Source organism: Neopsephotus bourkii, unplaced genomic scaffold (assembly GCF_033783945.1).
Source record: "Neopsephotus bourkii isolate Nb327-2 ecotype Australia unplaced genomic scaffold, CSIRO-AGI_Nbou_v1 NB_962, whole genome shotgun sequence".
In the NCBI taxonomy this organism is placed as follows: domain Eukaryota; kingdom Metazoa; phylum Chordata; class Aves; order Psittaciformes; family Psittacidae; genus Neopsephotus; species Neopsephotus bourkii.
Window position 1 is genome coordinate 3,116,266 of NW_026901456.1, and position 22,815 is coordinate 3,139,080.

At 42.4% G+C, this 22,815-nt stretch overlaps 1 protein-coding gene across 2 annotated transcripts in view; it reads left to right on the forward strand.

Annotated features, from left to right (window-relative positions):
- The window catches only part of HUNK (hormonally up-regulated Neu-associated kinase), a 56,927-nt gene that overhangs the window by 14,663 nt on the left and 19,449 nt on the right, over positions 1–22,815 (forward strand). For both annotated transcript variants that reach the window (XM_061359082.1, XM_061359083.1), the window contains exons 2-5: positions 3,949–4,241; positions 13,702–13,757; positions 19,158–19,293; positions 21,136–21,263. In XM_061359082.1, the coding sequence (XP_061215066.1) occupies positions 3,949–4,241; positions 13,702–13,757; positions 19,158–19,293; positions 21,136–21,263 (613 nt within the window). The remainder of the gene's footprint in view (positions 1–3,948; positions 4,242–13,701; positions 13,758–19,157; positions 19,294–21,135; positions 21,264–22,815) is intronic.

The window sequence follows — 22,815 nt, forward strand, 5'->3', positions numbered from 1 at the left end:
CGAACTCTGGATAAACTCAAAATCAAGGATATTTTGCTAAGTCAACCCTGGAGTAATTGAGTATAGCTTGATCCCTAGATTTCTTCTGTATGCCTCAGTAAAGTGTAAATCAGAGGAAGACCCAAGAAACCCAAACTAGCAGTGAGAAAACCCCACAGGAGCTCTGCCTGAGAGTGCTCACCCCTTTGCCATGACCCTTGTACCATGGGGGGCATTTCATTTAGGAAAGCAAAGTAATTCCGCAGGAGCAAGAAGAACTGCAGTGCAAAGGAATAGGCATTGACTAGGAAGACAGGAGAATAAGTGAAAGGAGTAGTAAGGAAGAACACCTGGGAGGCACAGAGAGGAATAAAAGCTAGAAGGTATTATGGAGAACATCCATATGCAAGTTAATAGACTGCTTCTGTGTTTGGGTCAACTACAGTGTTTAGATATAGAGAGATCTTTTAAAGACAGTGGCTTTTGGAGTAGTCCCTGAGATGGGGAGGGAGGGCCATCTGTCTTGAGATATTTCCTACGTGTCCTGAGCTACAGCACAGGTCTGGGAGAGGATGCAAGGTCCCATGCATGTCTGTCCCAGGAGCAAGAAGTATCACACTACATTTTCCTGCCGTGTGCGGGAGGTGAAAATCTGCCATAGTTTTACTCTTCTCTTTCTGATGTGAAAAACTGTTGCTGAAACAGATCTGCTGTTTCTACCTTTGTCAGCTCTGGTGGATCTTTTGGACCTGACGCAAAGGGCCTTGAAGGGGGAAAGGTAGCTGGGAGGGACGGGTGGGTCTGAAAGCAGCTTTGCGTGTCAGGTGGCATAGGTAGGGTGCCTGAGCAAGTATCTGTCAAAATCAAGGAGAAAAGTTGTTCTTAAGGCATAGACAACTAATTCTTCATGGGAGTGAAAAAGTCATCAAGTAGTCACATAGCTCGGTCTGTCTCCTGCGTTCAGGTGGCTGCCTCTGTCTTCACAGCTGTGCTCAGCCTAGGCAGCAGATGTGGACACATGTATTAATGTCCGTTTTTTCAGTCAATGAATTGGGGAGGATAACTTACCAATATGGATAACACATTGCTGCTCCATACTTTTAATAGCTCATGTTTTGTATCTTGCAGCTGTGGAAAATATCAGTGCTTTTATGTATATATTTATATGTATATAATCTTTATTTAGTTCTTGCAGAGATAGTGTTGTGCTGCCAGCAAACAATCTGGCATCTCACTTTCTGTAACCCATGAATTTGTTTGACATCACCAGAATAACTTCTGTGATTTGCAGTCTAAACAGCCCATGCACGCCTTTGTTTCTCAGTTCCATCTCATTAGATGGAAGAACATACTAATTTAAGACTGTTTCCTTGGTGAATCACCTGAGGCTTTCAAAAATGGTGAAGTTAAGCTCTGATTTACCTGTTGTCTTATCTTACAACTAAAGGATCTTTCTTTAATATGACTAGTCAGGAATGCAGCTTCCAGGCGTTTATGGTCCTGATGCTGCTCTGGGCTTCACCCCGGCAGCCGTCTCCTGCGTGGTGTTCAGCCATAGTTCTTTATCAAGGGTATTTCATCAGAATGATCTGCTAGCAGCAGAAATTTGTCCAGCTAATAACATGCTCAGCAATACTGACTTCTGGCTCTTAGAGAGACTGTGAAGCCCAGCTCCTCTAGTTTTATTCTTCAATTCCACTGCTGATAAAACTTGACTTTGATTCAAGGCATTCGTGTCAAAGGGTATGGATCTATTTTTGTTGCCATATTTCCAGACCATATTTTTTGTGGCTTTTGTTCTCCAAAGAAAAACCAAAATGCTCACTAATTTAACCTTTCCTTTGCTTGCATGAAAATTAAAGGTAAGGCTAGTTGGACTGGGAACTGTCAAGTGCTTCATGTATGCTTGGCACTTTCTCAAGCTGGGAAGGTGGCCAGATACGTACAAGAGAGACATAGAGCTCCTGGAGCAAGTCCAGCGAAGGGCTACTGGAATGATTAAGGGTCTGAAGCATCTCTGCTGTGAGGAAAGGCTGATGGAGCTGGGTCTGTTCAGTCTAGAGAAGAGAAGGCTCAGGGGATCTAATCAATGTTTATAAGTATCCAAAGGGAGGGTGTGAAGAGGATGGGACCAGACTCTCTTAATTCGTGCCAGGTGGTAGGATGAGAGGCAGTGGGCATAAACTAAAACATGGGCAGTTCCACCTGAATGTGAGGAAGAACTTCTTTACTGTGAGTGGGAAGGAGCCAGAAAGGTTGTGGGGTCTCCTTCCTGGGAGATATTCAGGAGCTGTCTGGACACAATCCTGAGTAATGTGCTTTAGGTGACCCTGCTTAAGGAGGGAGGTTGGACTAGATGTCCTCCTGGCGGCCCTTCCAGCCTCACCCATTCTGTGATTCATGAATAAGTTTGTCTTCTTGTTGGCAAAGCTCACCAGCCCCAGTGCTATGGACTGCCGTGATGTAGTTTGCTTTGAGTAGTTACTTCATCAGCAGTGAGGAGGGATGTTGTATATGCTGGAGATGAAGGAAAGCCTCTTGTGTTGTCTGGGTGTTAAAACTAGCATAAATGAAACTCGTGAGGTTTTCCCCACATTTGTTATTCCTTCTCACTGTAGCAGTAAGGTAATGTGGGGTATCCTCCAAAGCCAAATCAAGACAGATAGCAAAGATGCAGATACAGCATCTTTGTGCCTCAGTCTGGGGGCAGATACAGCATTTTCTGTGTGTTTCGTTGGACCTGTTCCCATGCAAACAAGATCGTTCCACATCATGTAAAATTCAGTGTCATGCAGGAATACCAAGCACCGTGTTTCCCCCCCTCATCCTGACAAGCAAGCAGCTGTCGCTTGGGTAATGATGGGTGAGCTGCAGGGTCTGAGCGCATGCAGTGAAGGACTTCCTTTGTTGTAGAGCTCTGAGGAAATGAGGAGCCTGGGAAGAGGATTTCATGATGCCTTTTGTTGCTCATCTTGGCACAAGCTGTTAAGCCTTTGTCTGGTGCAGATGACCTGGAAGTCTGCAGCACCCAATCTAAATAAGAGATCCCAATAAATAAATAAATAAGTGTCTATAAATTTGAGGCAGAAAAAGGAAGATACTTTTATTGCGGCTATTTAGTGAATCCTTTAAAACAATGAAAGGAACCAGATTCTTTAGGCATAGAACAGAGTGCTATCCTAGCCGGTCCCAACCTTTTGTTCTCATGTGGTGCTCTGCACCAGCAATGAAAAGGAAAACACTTGGATAGGCATGTGCTGTGTTGTGGATTGCGGTACAGAGCCTCCGTAGTTGTATTATGTACTTCGGTGGTAGGCTTCAGTTGACTTGGACAGCTGTGAGCAGGTGTGCCACTGAGAACTTGCATTAGAAAAACAGAGTTTTGCAGAGATGCTTACTTGTAGAAGTCACGAGGGGATCATCTTTCATGTACATGTTAAAGGGGGGGGGATGGGGACGTGCCAGGAAAATGGTACCAAAATTATTTTGCCTTTTGTAGTATGTTTTTATTCTGTTAAATCATGTGAAACTAACGCTTGGCTATAGTTTAAGAAACTTGCCCTGGAAGCGTATCATCTGAAGTCATATATCCAAAGTCAGGAAATGCCAAAACTGACACTTAAAACTTGTAAACGCCAGCCTGAAGACTTTCTGGGAAAACAGATTAAATGAATGCCCAGCATTAAGTGTGCTAAGAGTTTGGGTATGGATAGTGAAATTGTTTCCTCTTCTTTGTTACCTGTTCCCTTGCAATAACTTTTGTCTGTCATCGTACGGGGGAATAAAGAAAGAAACTGTGAGCGGGGTTGCAAAAACAGCTATTTCTGTCTGTGACGTGGGCAGTTGTGCCTGAAACCATGGTTGTGTCAGTTGAGACTGACATCCTTTTGATTTTTTTTAATAGGAGGTTAAAGCAATAAATCATCTGCGTGACTGCTAAGAACCCTCTCTCCTCTGTTTTTATGTTAGGTGGCAGTGAAAGTAATTGACAAGAAAAGAGCCAAGAAAGACACCTATGTCACCAAGAATCTGCGACGGGAAGGGCAGATCCAGCAAATGATCCGCCACCCCAATATTGCTCAGCTGCTGGATATACTGGAAACTGAAAACAGCTACTACCTTGTCATGGAGCTGTGTCCTGGTGGCAACCTGATGCACAAGATCTACGAGAAAAAGAGACTTGAGGAGCATGAAGCACGCAAATACATCCGGCAGCTTATCCTGGCAGTTGAACATCTGCACCGGGCAGGAGTAGTTCACAGGTAACTTTAAAAACTCTCTGGTAAATCTCGGAGCCTCCAAGTGGTATTTTGGCATTTATTTTATGGCAAGGAGGGTTCCTTATAAAAACATATTCCTGACAGCTTTTTTGGTACATCTTCATGATATTGTTTAGATGTCCATAATTTAGATGTTAGAAAGTATCTGCAGAAGGCACTTCAGTAAGTGTGTAGCTTCAGGCAAGCACATGATAGGCCATGCTGACTCCATTTCCTTAAAAATAAGCCTGCACTTTGCTAAAGTAGAGATGTCTCCCTGCAAGCACTATTTTGCCTCTTCAAGGCTTTGTACCAGCGTTAATGATGAATCATTTCACTGTTTCTTTGAGGAGGTGGTTGTGTCTGTTGTTTTAGTGGTTGAATACAGCGGTGTAGAGAGGTGAACTGATTTGCCTAAAGCCTTGTAGTCACACAGCTGGAATGAGGCCTGAATGGGACCATGGAAGTCCCTTGTTTCTGCTTCTTTTTCCATTTGTTATATTGCCTGACAGGATCTTGCAAGCTTGAAGACTGTGAAGTACAAAGCTGACTATGCAACCATTCAGTTCACCTCAAAGGTGAAGGCATCATGTGATTTCCTGTCCCTGTACCTTTCTCCTCTTAGGAGCTCTTGGCTGCTGTGAAGACAGGAGGATGGTGGACTGGGTGGACCATTGGTCCCAGTATGTCTCCTCTTCTCTTCTCAGGGTATTGTCCAAGAAAGAGGCTCTGCTTTCTAAATTTGGGCCAACTGGTGTTAAGTCTGGAATTCCATATGCTTCCCATACGATGCTGAGCAATTTGTGTACGTCCCATTCTCTTAGGTTATGTAGGCATGTCGTAGGAGTTAAGACACGTGAATACTCTGAGAGTCTGGGTCTTAATTTTCTTGGCTCCACTGACTGGAGCCAAGTGGAAGATGGGGAGCTGTTGTATATACCCTTCCACAGGGCTGCTGTGCAGGCGGCTGGCAAACTGCCTGAAGGCAGCCCACATCCAGCTCCTCCAGCTGTGCCCAGCTGTGTGCTAAGCTACCTACCACTGTGCAACACTGTTGGATGTATCTGGCTTGGTGGAAGTCCATGTGCCTTGAAAACTGCTTTTTTTGTCTTAAATCTATCTGCATCTTCCCTGTTACCCATTAGGGATAGGTATACAACATCAGGTGTACCAAGGCCTTATATCAAGCTAAATTTCTGGTACCACTGTAACTTAAATGTTTGAGCATCCAAGTCTATTCTGCAGGTTCACTTTTAACAACTGACCTGCTGATCTCTTTAAATTATTAACCCCACAGTTCAGAGCATGGAAAAGGAAGAAGCCCACTTCCTGCTTTAAGGGATCAATTGATATCCAGTATATACAGAGAGAGAGGAAGGAAAAAGGTCAAAGTTTCTGAGATGGGCAGAGAAGAACCTGGCAGGAACAAATGAACATGTTTAGCTTTTAACAGCAATATTGAGTTCACCAGCAGCAGTTCCTCTCCCTGAAAAATTTACCTTCTGCATAGTGGCTGCAGTGCTTATGGGCGGTTTGTAGGCTTGGCTTTGATTCCCTTCTTTTTCAGAGAAGATTCAAACCCACCTTTTGTACAAAAATAGCTTATTCACTAGGTACGAGATAGAATCAACAGATGACTGTGGTGGGAAGAAGGCAAAGCTTTGGGATCCACAGAGAACATGAGGCCGAGGAACTTGAGTTTCCATACAGATGCTGCAAGCTCACAGCCATTTTGGCCCTCACCCTTCTTTCTCTCTGCTGTCTCTGTGAACAGCATAGCTCTCAGAGACTGAAGCGTGAGGGAGGAAGCAGCCCTGGAAATACTGACATGCTCTGCTGCATCTGGCAGCTGAGATCTGTCTGTCCAGCCCCATGGCAGTGGATTAATCCTTACCCCAAAGGCAGAGTACTCCATCTACTCTATTTCTCAAAGCACAGCACGGCACAGAGCTTCTTTTTGTGAGTCTTCTGTCTGGATAATGAGTAGGTCCAATTCTGCTCAAACTGATAAAATTTGACAGGCTCACAGGCAAGTATATCTGCAAGTGTTTTCTCTGGTTTAACTCTTGAATGTCTTGACTTACTCTGCAAACAAAGTATGTAGAGCAGTGTAGAGATGCAGGAAAATTACTGGTGCCGTGGTCCAGATTTATTCTCCTAGCTCTCTGTGCGCAAAAGAGGGAGAGAGGATAATAGTGACCCCAGGAGTTATCCTTCAGCATCCTAGGCTTTTGACTGTGGCAACTCTAAAAACAGACTGAAAAGGAGAAAAAATAGTGCATAAGTCTGATTCATTCTCACCCTGGATGAAATGGCAATGTTCTGTTGCCGTTTATGTTGTTATTTTTAAAGCAGGTAAAAATAACAGCACTTTCATCTATGTGGTGATCCGTGGGTGTTTGCATTCAGTGAGTGTGAAACAAAACATGGCATCCTAGGCCAGAAAGTGGTCTGCTGTTTGTCTCTCTCCAGATGCTTTCATCATTCACATCGAAAGAGGCAGAACATTGAAAAGCGTTCACTGACTATTTTATTACAAAAAATTACTGGCTTTGTCTGCATTATTCAGGGAATAATACAGATGACTTACCCTGTTCTATAACTCAGGTTAAAAAAAAGCCAGATGAAGTAAGTTGCATGAAATTTGCTTACATTATTTGATGAACATAACTTGGTGAGCTTCATGATGTACTGTTAAGACTTGGCATGGTAGAAAAGCCCTCTGATACTTGGAGAAGAGCTGGGACACAGAACTCAATGGAAATGCTTCTGTTAAGAAACACTAATGTGTTAACAGCCTAAAATAAAAAAATAGCCAAACAACAAACCAAACCTTCAAGAAATCTAATTTTATTTAGAGAGGTTAAAAAAAAAACAACTCATGTTTGACTTTATAGATGTATTTTAAATTGTAAATATTTTATCTGCTACGATGGATGAAGGACTGCAAGTTCCCAAGTGCAGCAGCTACATCTTCAGTGAGGGGTCTCCAGGCTTCAGAACTCCTTGGCTGCTCACTGAAAAAATAAAGAAGTAACTATTCTATATATAATTTCATGTAATCGTTTGTGTTTCATTCCTTCTATCAGGAAAGCTGCTTGGTTGCTAAAAATATGCTTGCAACAAGCTCAGCTGTGAATCAGGTAGGAATATTTATCTTTCCCTCTGACAGAGGAAAACAAACCCAAATGGCAGTATCTGGTGAAGCTTTCTCTTTTCAGAGGGTGTTTACATAGGCCTTCATGCTGTCAAAAAGCAGGATGAACAATATGCCCCTTGGGAGTGTAAGGACAACAGAGAAAATGAAGTGAAAGCCTTGGTGCTTGCCACTGCATCCCACAGGAAATTCTCAACAACCCTTTTAAAGTAATTTTAACAAAATTCAATCCCATTCAGTGCAATTACTGTCAGGATGTCGAAGAAAAGAATTTAATAATGTATTGGTAGCAAAGATAGCTTTCTATATTCCCCCTTTTTCTGCCTTCATGGCAGCATATTTGTACCTTCCACTGCCATTTTGTAATTAAAAGCTGATCAGCTCTTTTGAAAGACACAAACCCCCCCCACAAGTTTTGAGCAGAGTTAATGTATTTTCCCATGATCTCTTTCCCTAACAGAGGAAGGTGCTGCCATACAATCCAGTTGCTTGGGGTCCTACAGGGTTCCTGCTTTGGTACCCACTACTTTGTCATGTGGGCTTCGATAACTTCCACCCTATCAGTTTTAAGTGCCTGCTGATGCCATATTTATGACAGATCCTGCACTACAGAAAATGTCTCTTTTTGAAGCGCAGAGCTGGTTTGCCTTTCTATTTTATGTTAGATTTCAAAATTACCTTTGGGCATTCTCTTGGCGTACTCTGCTGTAAACAAACTAAACATCATTTTAGTGAAGACAATAGACCGAATTGTTCTTTTATAGAGGCAATCGCATTGAATTCAGTGACATTGTGACTGATAGAAGAATCAGGCTCAGTAACTAGTATTTTGATAACAAAGCCTTTGAAGTGTATATTGACATGATGATGAACCCAAATCTCTGCAACCATTCCAACTCGCCCCCGGCTTTTGCATGGAGCTGGAAAGTGGCTTGCAGGTTGGGTAGCTAAGGAGTGATTTAGTGATTTATTTCTTTTGTGTGGTGCTGTTCTGATCAAAAATGATATGCAGGAGACAGCAGCTGACAACGGCTGCTTTGCAGCTGCTTGCTGGTAAAACCTTCCTGCTCATCCCTCCTCCCCCAGACAAGAAATGAAGTGCAAAATGCAAAAAACTTCGATTTTGCGGTCTGATGGCTGCAGTGGCACCCCATAAGCTGCTTTCAGAAGCATGCTGAGCCTGCATCTGAAGCCGGGGGTAGCTTGCTCAGTGAAGCAAGCTTGTGTTGCTTGGTGGAGGCACTGGCTGGACTTGGGGTTTCCAAAGTGGTCTGGGAATCTCCAAGCAAAGCCAGAGACAGATCAGCTCCATCGACAGCAGAACAAACTCCCAAACAAACCATCTGATGAAAAAGGCTTGTTTTCAAGTAGACTGTATGCTGCTACTTTCACAAGCTGACAAGGCATAAATATATGCTGATCCTCCACATTGCGGTCATGCAGCTTGGTCTTTCTTGAGTGATTTCATTATTCACAGATTTGCCTAACTCGTACCATAGCTAGACACTCTCAGCATCATGAAACTGACTCCTCAAGAAAAGGTGGCATTTGTGTTCCTGTAGTATTTAATCACTGAGGCTATTTTGAAGTTTTTCAGCAGTGAATGCCAAAAAATTGCTTAAAGGGAAAGAAAAACCCGTTTAGTCCTAGTTTTTGAAGAGCTGCGACAGTAAGGAAAAAGATCAGGTTTATTTCAAGGAGGGAAACTGAAGGTCTCCAGCAACTATGTTTCTACAGCTGGTAACCTCTTCCTTGCAGTAATTCTTCTTTGGTAATTCTTCCTTGCACTATACAGCTATTAAAAATGTTCAAAAAGCTCCATTGACTAAAATACATAAGATTTGCTTTTATTTGTTAAAGAATTTATAATATAGTACATGAAATTCAGGGTTCCCTAGCACTTTTGGGTGCAATGCTCTACTTTTTCCATTGCAACGAATTCATGTAAACATTCAGACAAAGCAGCAGCTGAGATAAGCCTCTTTGTAAAAAACAGTTAACGTTTGAATGGGACAAAATTGAGATAATAAAGTATTTAGGAAGTTTAGGGAAATCAGTCCTGTCTGCAGGCTAAGCCTAAAGCAGGTGTGTAATTGGATTGTACTGCTGCACTTTTTGTCAAAAAGGAATAGTGGGTAATCTGGTGCATCATTAAAGTCACATAAAGTATTCACTGAATAACCCTTCTGTCCTGAGGCCACTGATCTTGTCCAGACACACAGGCTCTATTTGCACTTCTGCTGTCCTGCCATCCCTGCGTGTTGCAGGGGATTGGGCTGCATGGGTGTCCTGTCCAGTGCCTGTCTACACGACCACATCTGCACAGCAGCAGTGCACCAACTATAGCTTAGTCTGGGGATTTTTGGTTTGGTTTCTCATGCTTTCGCTTTACATTTCTAAAGCTGGTTCAAGTGGAATCTTCTGGTTAGTTTGTATCAAGGAGTAAAAACCTGTTGGCTTGCTCCAGTGTCACACTCGAGTGCTTTCACGTTGATATGGTTTGACAAAATACGGTGCGTATGAACTATTAGATCAGGAACCCCTTACCAGCAAATCTCGTGGGAACAGACATATGGGTAAACATCTTTAATTAACCAGCTCTGATTGTACTCTATACTGGTACTACATTTAAATTTGTAGTTTTTCCCTCTGATAGCTTTAAAATGCCCTATAATATTTACCTTTAGCTTTAGGGTTTGGTAACCTTGAATCCTTTTAAATGTCCTGTGTTGATGTTTAGCCCTTGTCACTCATTTATTATTCAGATTGCCTGCAGGTCTTTTATCCTCAGCTTACAGTTATCATCTTTCCCTTCCCTTGCCTTTATTTCTAAAGTCTTACCTCTTCTTAGCTAATGTTTACTCTGAGCTTCCAAATGGTCCTTCTCCTTACTTTGAGACGTTGTATTGAGTTTTGCAGTGTATGACCTGAACCAGAGCTCCCTGTGCTTCTGTTGTTTTCAGTTTTGTTTTGTTTTTTAGGGGTTTCATGTTTGGGTTTTTTTGTTGGTTGGTTTGGGTTTTTTCTTTCTTCCCTATACTGTTTGTTTTGGCAGTCTCTCCCGTTAAATTCCCGGCCCGATATCTTTTTAGAGGCTGATTGCGCTGTCTGTGAAAACCTCCACCTGCAAGCAATAAAGACGTGAGACATGATGAAATAAGCCCTTTTTTGGCAGTAGAGGGAAGCAGAAGTGGATTGGTCTGGATCCATCTGGCAGGGCATGGCCTCCTTGTATGAAGCCATTTCTCAGCAGCAGTGGTTGCCTTACAAGGGAAGCTCCTTTTGGAGGATGCAGGGCTCATGGAGTCTCCTGTGGATGAGGAGAGGGACACCATGGATCCCAACCGGGCTCGTGGGATGCACAGCCCTGAGCTGGTGCTCACCATTGCTGTGGGAGCAGGGCTGGAGAGTGGGCTCTTGTCAGCTGTGTGTTTGTAAAAACATGGCCACATGGGTTGGAGCAATCCCAGGCACAGCTACAGGTTGGGCAAAGAAGAGATTCAGAGCAGCCCTGTGGAGAAGGACTTGGGGGTGCTGGTTGATGTGCAAATGAACATGAGCCAGCTTCAGTGTGTGCTTGCAGCCCAGAAAGCCAACCGTATCCTGGGCTGCATCAAAAGGAGCGTGACCAGCAGGTCCAAGGAGGTGATCCTGCCCCTTTATTCTGCTCTCGTGAGACCTCACCTGGAGTATTGTGTGCAGTTCTGGTGTCCTCAACATAAAAAGGACATGGAACTGTTGGAACAAGTCCAGAGGAGGGCCACAAGGATGATCAGGGGACTGGAGCACCTCCCGCATGAAGATAGGCTGAGAAAGTTGGGGCTGTTCAGCCTGGAGAAGAGAAGGCTGCGTGGAGACCTCCTAGCAGCCTTCCAGTATCTGAAGGGGGCCTATAGGGATGCTGGGGAGGGACTCTTCATTAGGGACTGTAGTGACAGGGCAAGGGGTAACGGGTTAAAACTTAAACAGGGGAAGTTTAGATTGGATATAAGGAGGAAATTCTTTCCTGTTAGGGTGGTGAGGCACTGGAATGGGTTGCCCAGGGAGGCTGTGAATGCTCCATCCCTGGCAGTGTTCAAGGCCAAGTTGGATGAAGCCTTGGGTGATATGGTTTAGAGCAAGGTGTCCCTGCCCATGGCACAGGGTTGGAACTTGATGATCTTAAGATCCTTTCCAACCCTAACTAGTCTATGATTCTATGTGGTTGCATCTGTGACATCGTATTTAAAATTAGCTGTCACTTCTAATGTGCCTGGTTTCCTTAAGTTAGCACACTGGGTTATTGCCAGAGGAAGGAACATGATCCCCTCCTCCTGTCTCTGAGGCTTTATTGTCTGAGTTACATTGCCTCTCCAATTGGAGGACTGGTGTAGAAGGCATTCCTCTCCTTAAGATGTGTTCAGGTGAACACTCTAGGAAAAGCCTGGGTATTACCCCTGAATACCTGAAGTTTGCAAAGTATTCTCCTGTGCTAGATTTACAGAGTATTTCCCCTATTTATTTCCCCATGAGAAGGAAGGAAAATCTGCAAGAAATGTTCACTGGCATGTAGAAACATCTGTTTGGAGAACTCCTTGTGGTTGTTGTGATGAAGGGAGTGGCATCCTACCTGCAAGTAGTTGTCTCCCTCAGTTTATTTGAAATACATGGGCATAAGATGGAACAGAGAGGAACCTTTAAAAAAAGGCTTGGAGTTGATCACAGCTATTTTTCTTTCTTTCCCTTATATTTTCTTATGGAAGTACTCTATTTGGTTTGGTTGGTTTACTTGTCTTATTTTATTAAGTTTTATATCTTCATCTGTAATAGGGGCATTCTTCATTACTCCGTTTGCCTTACAAAGGCAAAATACCGTGGATGTCACTGACTTCCCATAATTATAGCTGATGGCTTTATTATCCAGATTTTTTGAAAGCATGCTGGGAGAAACATCACTGCTTCTAGCCTGAGTTATTGATACTCCACCACATTCATTGTCAGAAATATTTTATGTGTGGGAGGGGGAAGAATTCTTGTGATAAAGACATGGCCAGCTGCTAGAAGACATGAAGAAGTGTAGCAACCTAAATGATTTTTCATATTATACTTAATACTTCATTTGTACAGTTTGGGGTAGGGTTTTTGTGTGTGTGTGTGTGAGTGATCTCTGGGATGTTTTTCTTGGGTAAGAACATGTATATCCAACATTAGGAAAGTGCAACCATGTTCCTAAGTGATGAACGTTCACATATAAAGTGCGCAATGTTCTGAAGTGTATTTCAGAAAGAGGGTCAGTCATCCTGTAGAAGGAGACCACTTTCGTTTTACCCTTTGTCTCATGAAACTGGTCCAGGCCCTGATCTGCGCAGTGGCTCTGTGGTGTCAAGCAGGGTGGTATAGTGGAGAAAGCACTAACGTGGCACTCAGAAAACCTGTGTGGCTGTTTCTCTCAGCTTTGTTAGTGGTCTTCTGGAGGTCATTTCCATCCCTCAGACCCAGTTTTCACCTCTAGCATGTGGGAGTACCAGTGCTGACCACCTCTATAAGGAGTCTGTATGCTTCATCCCCAGAGAAATTTGATTCTGGTTTCCCTTGTACACTATAGCAGAGGACAGATGATGACTCCTCATATAGAATCATAGAATAGTTAGGGTTGGAAAGGACCTTAAGATCATCCAGTTCCAACCCCGCTGCCATGAGCAGGGGCACCTCCCACTAAACCATGTCACCCAAGGCTTCATCCAACCCGGCCTTGAACACTGCCAGGGATGGAGCATTCACAACTTCCATGGGGAACCCATTCCAGTTCTTCAGTAAAGTACTTCTTCCTTATATCCAATCTAAACTTCACCTGTTGAAGTTTTAACCCATTACCCCTTGTCCTATAGCTACAGCCCCTAAGGAATATCTCTGCAGAAGAAGGTTTATTTTTCAGCTGTGACCAGTGAAGAGTCTTTGGTTGTGAAGAGTAATGGGAAAGTGACCTCCAATTCCAAAACCATGTATTTGAGATGTTTCCAGTGTGTTAAGATTTCTGCAAAATTTTAAGTATGTGAGAAATTTGAAGAACCTGATTAATTACAGGATATACTGACAAATGTTTATAAAGTAATTTTGTGCCTGAAGAATAGGTCTGAAACTATGGAAGCACTGGTAATTCTGGAGGGGAGACAATGCATGGGGCTTTCTGCTCTGAATTGGGGAACTATGTGTGCTGCTTTCATTATACACATAATTATGTATGAATCCTGTAAATACACTGATAGCAGTGATGGGAAGCTGCTTCATTATTTTGGAGACTCACTCAAAATATTTTATTTCTTTCAGAGACTTGAAGATAGAAAATCTGTTGCTTGATGAGGACAACAATATCAAGCTTATTGGTATGAAACCAGTTGTATTTTTTTTTAATTGGTAGTTTTATAAGGAGAGGTTTTTTAATCCTCTATGTGACAACTGCTAATGTTGCTGCAGAGAGGAGCTGAGAGAGTATAGATAGCAATCAAGCTGTTCCTGACAGCATCTTGTGAAAAAAATGTTCCAAATAATTCAGCTTTAAATGGGTATGGGAATAATCCTACATTTTTTAATGAACAGGTTTCGTATTCAAGTCAGGAACTTTGTAAAGAATTAAAGAATTGACATCACGGAAGTAATTTATTTTATTATCTTGATAATAATTTGATATTTACTAAGGGTTGGATTCTGCCTCCATATGCATATGCTTCCTCCAAAGTCAGTGGGAGTTGCACACATTTTTAGCAGCTGGCAAAATATGATCCTATATTTGTTAAATTTGCTTCCAGCACCCACTATGAAATCGGTTTAGAGGGCTGTTAAAAATTAAAACAGATCAACGATGGAGTCTTGATTGTATTTGGGTATCAGTTGTACGCAGCGCGCGATTCATTCAAGCTGTGCAGACATTTGAATTAGTCATCGGTGGATACAGTCTCACTGCCTTCGTGTAACACCCATCAATGCTAATATAGGCATTGAAAAGAAAATATTCCCTTTGTAAAATAAACCCCAAACATCTGTTTATATTTATCTCCATGCCTACACTTCTGCCAACAGCAGGATCCATGCTTGCAGACTTAAAAACTTGACTTTCTTTCTTCAAAAGGTTTCACAATCTGAAAGGGGATGAAAACCACTGAACATTCAGGTCACATGGATGCTCACTCTCATGTATCAAGCACGTGCATCTCCAAAGAAACAAGAAGAGGATAGTTAATGAAATCTGAAATAGTCAAAATGAACTTAGAGATTTCAGTCTTTGGAAATATTGCCCCAACTTTTAGTCATTAGTCTGTAGCGAATCAACTGACTCTGGGAAAATAATAGCAAAAGAGAACTCTGCATTACCTCAGCTATGGGTCAAGAGGATACTGATATGTTACCATGAATCATTCATCAGTAATGATGGATACCACCCATTATCTTGATTTAGCATATAAGTGAGACCAGATGGTTTGCAACAGAGCTGTATGAACATCTGATAGATTTAAAGGATTTCTGTAACTTTCCTGTTATTGGGTGTTTGATTACAGAACAGTATGTGAACTTGACATCCAGACCTAATCAGATGATACATGTACAATTAAAACTCACATGCCAAAAAATTACTTCAGAACTGTTCCTGCAGTTGCTTCAGTTGCATAGAAAGGTCTCCTCGCAGTGGGTGGTGTGGGAAGAATAGAGAAAAGAGACAGTTTGATCTTCCATAGCCTTGCTAAGGTTGAAATAAGTTGTCCTCAGGTCTGCAACCCTATGTTTTGAGCAAAGCAGATTGCACACAGTATGTATTTTAAAGCAAAGCAATGAAATCCCACCATCCAACTGGGTATGTTATAGAAATATAAAGGTTGCTTTATTAGTAAGAATTTTGCTGTAAGTCAAAACAGATGTAGTATCACAGTCAGCTCATGCCAGATCTTGCTAGCAGCGCTGGTGATCTCTGGTTGTCCACACTGAAGAAGCAGTTCCTCTGTTCTTCATGCTCCATCTGCTGCGCTTGTGGGGAAAGCTGTGGAAACCAGCCTCAGGTCCTTGGGCAGCCTCTCCTTGCCAACACCTGGTTTACAGGTGATAGCAGTAGTGGTCGAGCTGCCACACAGCTTTCCTTTGCCACTGGAGTTTCCCAGGACAAGAAGAATTTTCCAGCACCAGTCTGTTGGTGGTGGAACAGACCAGATAATTTACTCCTCTTCCACCTCCCTGCCTGTCCCCATACTCAGTTCATTCAGCACTTAGTACATTTTAGGTAGTCTGTCTCCCTAGAAATGTGCTGGATCAGTTGTGTCATCACATATTCTATGCAGGAAGGTTCTTCAGGAGTGAAGAACGTGTTTTTAGGAATTATGTGCTGCTTTCTTTGCCTGGGAGTAGAGACTTTCATCTACAAACCCAGCTTACATTAACTGCTTTAGGGTGGGAGCTTGGTCTCTGTGTCTTGTGCAGCAGCAAGCACACTAGTAGTACCTAATATAATGTTGCTTTTGTAATAACTGTGGAATGAAGAAAACCCACCATAATGGAGAAAGAAAAGGTGAAATGAAGATTAAAACTGTACCAGGAAGTAACATTGAAAGTCCCTACTTGTTTGTGCATTTCAATGAGAACTGAATCACTTGAGTCCCTTTCTTCACCGAGCTACTTAATGGCACTTTGTTTTTGTTACTCTTTTTAGCTACATGACAAAGTGTTTTATAGTATGTTCAAAAAATCCTTTTGGAAGTATTCTTAGCTGTCTGTCAAGTCTCAGATCTAAGAACATCAGGATTGGAAACTGTGGAAGTAATTGACTTCTCTTCATCTTACCAGCCCACGGTGGTAGGTGTCTGATAAATGATGCTGTGAAAAGTCACTTGTGGGTCGTGCAGAGTCCTGCTAAAGGACCTATGGCACCAAAAGGACCCTGCCAATACCTAGCTCTGCTGAGCTCTGTGGAGCTCTTCTGGTCAGACTTATCCACAAGCCTGGTGCTATAAGGCTTCTGTTGTTAATAGCTCTTTCCCTATTCCAACTGTCACAGCTTCTGAGATAAGTGTACATCCATAGTTCAATGTTGATCTCCCGGAGGCGTTAAAGAGGAGTAGTGTACTGCGATACTTCGATAGCACGAACAGTGGGGGTGGTGGAGTTTCCATGTCATAATATTTACTTTGGAAAACCAAGTGTGGCCTTTGATCTGGGTTCTGTAATTAGCTCAGCTTATTGAAAGGAAGCCTCAGACAGAGGCAGGAATGGCAGTGAAATTATCAGTGCTGGTGGTAATACCATCCTTATCAAGATCAGCAGTGCATCCTTAATAAAAACTGTGTTGTGCCGCCATGGTGTTAATAACAGTATTGCCATTCCTTTTGCGATAAAATCCCTGTCCCCAGTATGCATGTCTGTGTGCATTCTGCATCTCAACAGGCACTAGGAAAAAGGAAAAAGGAGTATCCCAGCCTAGATTAAATGAATCAGCTGAAAAAAGTAAGAGAATGAAAACCTCCATTGGAGTATACCTCCAATGATAATGATGAAGGGGTGCTGATTTACACCCTCACAGAATATAGCCCTTATGTACTTTAGTTGTAAAATGTTATATTACAGTGAAGTAATTTTGAAGTGGTCTGACACAGTAGGGTAAAGGGCATGAATAGTACTGTGTGGAGATACTGTTTCTAGGAGCTTTAAAAATAATTTTACAGTTGACATAACTCATCTCAGTCCATAGCTAATAAGTAAGTTAAGTTAATTACGTAAATGGATCCTCAGAAGTATTTGTATAAGACCCAGGGATAATACGTATCTAGCAGAGGGGATTAAGCACTGTCCAGGCACAATTGTTTTCTAGCAGAGACAAGGAAATTGTCTTGATCATCCCTTGTTTTAAGAGTGTTCTCCAGCAAAACCTCTTTGAGCCTTTTTAGGTGTTAAATGTGGCGATTCTTGTCTCTTGTGCTTGTCTCACTCTCGGAGATGCAGCCAGTTGAGTGGAAAGCACTGTGCAGTCATTTGGGCACTCTGGCTCACATAGTCATCTTTGTAATTGCATTTTTTTGTAGGCATTATAGGTTTTTTTGCCTAGTTTTGTAAAGGAGCAAGGCTAATGGGGGTGCCCTGACAGTGTGCCTCCAATACCTTGTGGAACTCCTGCCTGATTTCAGCCAAATTTAACGTGGGGTAAAAGCTAAAGGACAGGCCATTACTTTAAGTCTTCTGCCAATAAGTAGGCAGGTAAGGGAGAGAGACCCAACTTAATGACTCTGCGGAGAGGGAGTATTGCATGAGCTACATTCAGATGCAAAATGTGATGCTTTTAGCCCAGACAGGCAGGTGGGTAGTACACCCAGAAAGCTGCTGTTTTACAAGACACGTGGATGCAAGACACAAGCCTGTAGGAAGAGGATTCAGCAGTCTGCTTCTTCTGACTGCCTCATCTATGTATAAGACAGTTTTAATTTTAAACACACAGGCATTCTGGGAATTCTTAAGAAGCCTGGATTAAAAAAAAAGAAACAAAACAGATATCAGTGTTCTTAAGAGGAGTATTTCTGTTATTGCAGCTGTCATCAATAACAAGCTATTAATAAATGCAAACATCTTAGATTGTGACCTCCCTAGATCTGCTACTGCTGGATATGCTGCCCTGCAGCAAAGACTGCTCTCCCAGCCTGTCAGCTTTGCCCATGTCATCTTTCTTCATACAAGCTTGTCTTGCTGCTTCCCCTTATCACGTCAGACTGCTTGATTTCACTTTCAAGACCCTTTGCAACCTCTCCTTGCCTTACATGTCAGCTGTGGTTCCATAATTGCTTTCTCTCAAGCCAAGCTACCACTAGACAGGGTGGGCTTGCACTCCCCTGGCTGCACATTGCTGCCTTTCTTTCTTTGACTAGTTGCTTAATTTTTAAGACCCTTCCCTAAACCCAGCTCGGCCTGCAGCCATACCAGCACTGGAGCAGATGGGAGATTTTGGGAACACCCTTCTTGGCGCCAGCGTGGTCTTGGATTGACTGAGAGCACTTGGGAAACTGCAGCCTCCTTTGGTGCAGAGAGGCTCCCGCTTGTCTCCAGCAGCACATGGTGCCAGCCTTTGCCAGTCTCTTTTTATTAGTGCCAGCTAAAGAGTGACAGATACACCCAGGGGCCAGAAATACAGTAATGCAAGGCAGAAGTCAGGCAGGGAGAAGCCAAACGAAGATAGTCCCCTTCTTGCTCCAAGACTTCCGTGTGCTATTTCAGAGCTGAAATGCTGACTTTCCAACCCTGTTAATTTGTGCATTGCCACAGTAGTCCCAGAAACACCCCCCCACCACCACCACCTTGCATCTAATGGTTCATTTGCACAATTTAGAGGAAAATCTTGAAGAAGTCCCACTTAAACTCAGCCTCTACATAATGTAATGCAACACAACACAGCAGTATGGAATCTAAGACAGCCCGAGGTGGCTTTCTGTCCCATGCACATCATGTAGTGCGTGGAACAGTCTTAACTCTGGTTGTTGCCATCCATGTTCCCAGTGAAATGCAGTTGCTTTGTATATGAAATTGATAACGGTGCATATTCTAAGACTTTTTTTTTTTTCATTGTTTGTGAAATCTCTGGTTATTTAGCACCTCAGAGAAACAAATTATATAAAGTTTTTGCATGTGGCTGATACTTTTTCCTTAGGCAGTTCATTTCTTAGCTTGTGGAAAAAAATGTGCTTCTTTTTCCCTTGTGTTCTAGAGTGGTTTTACTGTATCTGTCTCTTCCGTAACTAATTCTATCTCTGTGACTTTCACAGACTTTGGATTGAGCAACTGTGCAGGCATCTTGGGTTATTCTGATCCATTCAGCACCCAGTGTGGGAGCCCAGCATATGCAGCCCCTGAACTTCTGGCAAGGAAAAAGTATGGGCCCAAAATAGACGTTTGGTCCATGTGAGTTACTTCTCTAGTTTGCAATTTTTATTACTGTTACCATTACCCATTGCTCAAATAAAAACGTTATTCATGTATTTGGCTACTCTGAGCAAGAAAATCTGTTTAATCAGCATGAGCATCTGAACTAAATTTTACAGTTACTTTGTTCTGAAATACATCTTTTATGTACCTGTATGTAGATTACTGGAACATAAGGCATAGAGAGACTGCAGTAAAGCACAGCTGCTGATCAGTGATGTTCAGACATGGTAGAAGACATGGCTCTGGCACGAGGGGGCCAACAGTTTCTTTTGTTTTCCCCAGAGGATCCTCAAGCATTCATGTGGGCTCTGTGTACTATCCACAGTCAAGCCTGACAGGAAACGTGATAATCAAGTCAAGTCATCACTTTGAAAACACAGTCGTTAAAGGGGAAGTAGAAATGGCCAGAAAACTTGTGAGCCTTTGTGAGCTTATTAGTGTTGAGGCAAAAGAGCAGACAGAAGTCTCCAGTGCCAGAAGTAGAAGAAACTACAAAGATGTTTTGGAATCAATGAATTTGCCTGCAGTACTGTTACAGACTGTGCAATTCCTACTACCTTCCTGTTCGCCATGGACATGATGTTGGCTATCCTTGTCAGTCCTGGCGAAGGATTAGCTGAAATCAGCCGAGTTTCAGCTTTTGCTTTAGTAGCAGTAGACTTTTCCTCATCAAGTGGGGTTAATAACGTTTGTGTAAATTTCAGTGAAATAACAGAATTATGGTAATTCCCAAGTTGAAGTCTTTGGAATGCTTGGGGAATGTGAAATGTGAAGCACTGTGTAAGTGCTACTACTGCTAAGAGAGATTGGCAGAGAGTTTATAAATTAGAGCAGAGCCTGGGTTAAATTAATCTCTCCATTTGACCCAATGGGTTCCCTACTGCACTTCAAGGCTCTTTAGAACTTCCCCTGATGAAGCCTAATTTGCGGTCTGACCTAGGAGATCCACAGCTAAATCATTGTATGGCTACTGAATTTCTCATTCCAGGAGCGGGCCATCCATCCACATAAAGGGTGAGAGTAGCAGCCCTGAGGAATGCAGGCAAACAGAGCACAGTCATTCTTGTAAACCATTTACATTTCTCCTGTAATAATGTCCTGCTTTTTTAACTAAAAAAAAAGAAAACGTGATTAACTCCTATCCTTCCCCATAGCTGAACAAATGGTGCCTGTGATCACAGTTCATGATAGCACACCGGTTTAGTTTCTCTCTGTTCACATATGTGTATTTAGCAGACAAATTCCCAAAAGGGAGGAATTCCACTCAAACTGACTTTAATGCCCTTTTAAGAGGAAAAAGACCAAGAATGCCCAACCCACTTTTCAACCCTGACTTTGCTAGGCATAAATAATCACGAAGTTCTCTGCTCTGAAAAATGTAATTGTTCACACCTCATCTTTGGGCTGCATCAGAGGCCATGGAGGTGATTTTTGGGTGCTGAAGCAGGACCTGCGATGTCTCCCTTGGTGTGGGCAATCATTCCTCACCCAGGGCAGCATTGGGACAAGGCCTCCAATAGCAGCATGTTTATGCAGCCTGAGAAGAGACTTAATTGTGGTGTGGCATTTAGCTGAAGAGTTGCCTAAGAGCTGGGCTCAGTTCTGTGGCTGCCAGCTTATGCCCTACACATTGTGTGACCTCCATGAGCAAACTGCTGGGAATTCTTCCCCAAATTGTTGTGTGCAACAGAAGAGAGCGCGCTTTCTTGGTCTTTTTTGATAGCTGTCAGACATTAAAGATGGAGTACAGTCACTAAAACCTAAGCTTAAGTTTTAACTTGTTCCTGTTTATTTTGGTTTCTTTGTGTTCTCTTTTAGCGGGGTGAACATGTACGCGATGTTGACTGGAACATTACCTTTTACTGTTGAACCATTCAGCTTGAGAGCTTTATACCAGAAAATGGTGGACAAAGAAATGAACCCTTTTCCCACCCAGCTCTCTTCAGGTAATCGGGGGGGTTTGCTGGTTCCTGTTCAGATCCAGTTGGCCAGAACGGTTGTGTTGAATTCTGGATTGTGAGTCATGCTGCCAACATGGCATGTTAATTGTGAAGAATAGTCTTTTTTTTCATGTTAGCCTCTGAAAGATCTGTGGGAGTTGCTGTACTGTAAATCCTTTCGCTTTGACTTCTGTACGTAAACTGGAAAAGTGCTGAGTTGTGCTGAATATGAGAAAAGAACAAACCTGTAAAATTGCATTTCTAGAGTAGTTGGTCAGTTTTACATGTTCAGATGATTTTAGCATAGGGTATGGATGCATGAACACGTTATTTTGGAAGAACATATTCCTGGGCTTTATTGTGACTAGGATTAAGTGATAAGCTACCTCAAATGACCTCACATTGATTATGGAATGGTGACATGCACACAGAAAGTTATTTTGTGGCCGGTGGCCGGTGATAACCTCTGTGTTCACAAAATGCAAAACTGTTGATATATTAACATTAGAAATATTAATTCCTGCTTCAAAGCCGTGTCACTAAGCAACAGAATCATTTTTCAGCTTATAGCAAGACTGTTGTCAGCATTTGGAACAAACTCTGTTTTGTAGTTGCGTTTTATTTTTGTATGCTAAATTTCTTGTTCATGGAGAGCTTCTGTTCTCCTTATCTGGCAGCCTGTCTACAAGGAACATTCAATAAAATTAAGATTGCAAATAGAAAAAGGGTAATGGAGCATACATTTTTACTCAGTACATTAAGGATGACAACTGTCATTACGGGGTATAAGCAAAAGCCCTTAAAAGTTGTCTCACAAGATGAATTCTCCACGTGGAGATTTACCTACATATGGAAGAAGGAGGTAATTAAGGATTTTCTCACACAGGTTATTCGTGGATCAAGCAGAGTATGTTGTTCCTTGTTCACTCAGCATCTGTATGAAGTACAGTTTTCCTGCTAGCAGTTCATATTGCTGGCATGTTGTAAAGTGGTAGGTTTACAAGTGAGCTGGGATGCCGCAAGGCTTGCCGTCTATTTGACGCAATTAGAGTTTTGGTATTTCCATTCCGGAGACTTCCCGTTAGGATTCAGTTGCACAAAATGGCTATTTTAATGTTCTAGCACCTGCTCTAAAGGCCCAGTGAGTAAATTAAAAGGAAGATTATACTGTCTGTTTCGTGCTGTACTGATCTAGATGCCAAATCCTGCATTGGTTGCAAAGTTATTCTTGACTGAGGGCCTTGCATGTCATAGTAAGCATTTTCCAAGTTTGGCAAAAAACTCACTGAACTTACCTCCCAGAGTGAGGCTTTTAGCAGTAAAGAGCAGTTATATGATGGCTGTGTAGTGTCTTTGAACCAATGAACTGTTTCCCCAGTCACTGTTTTCTTTCAGTTGTCTTTAAGTGGGAGATTTCACTGACTTCACTGGGACAACTCATGTGTTAAAGGCTGAATCACCCATGAAAGGTCTGTAGAAAACCAGACTGAGGGTAACAAAAAAACCCCATTATTTTTAACAGGTTTCATTTTAATATTTTATTCATCCTACTGTTTTA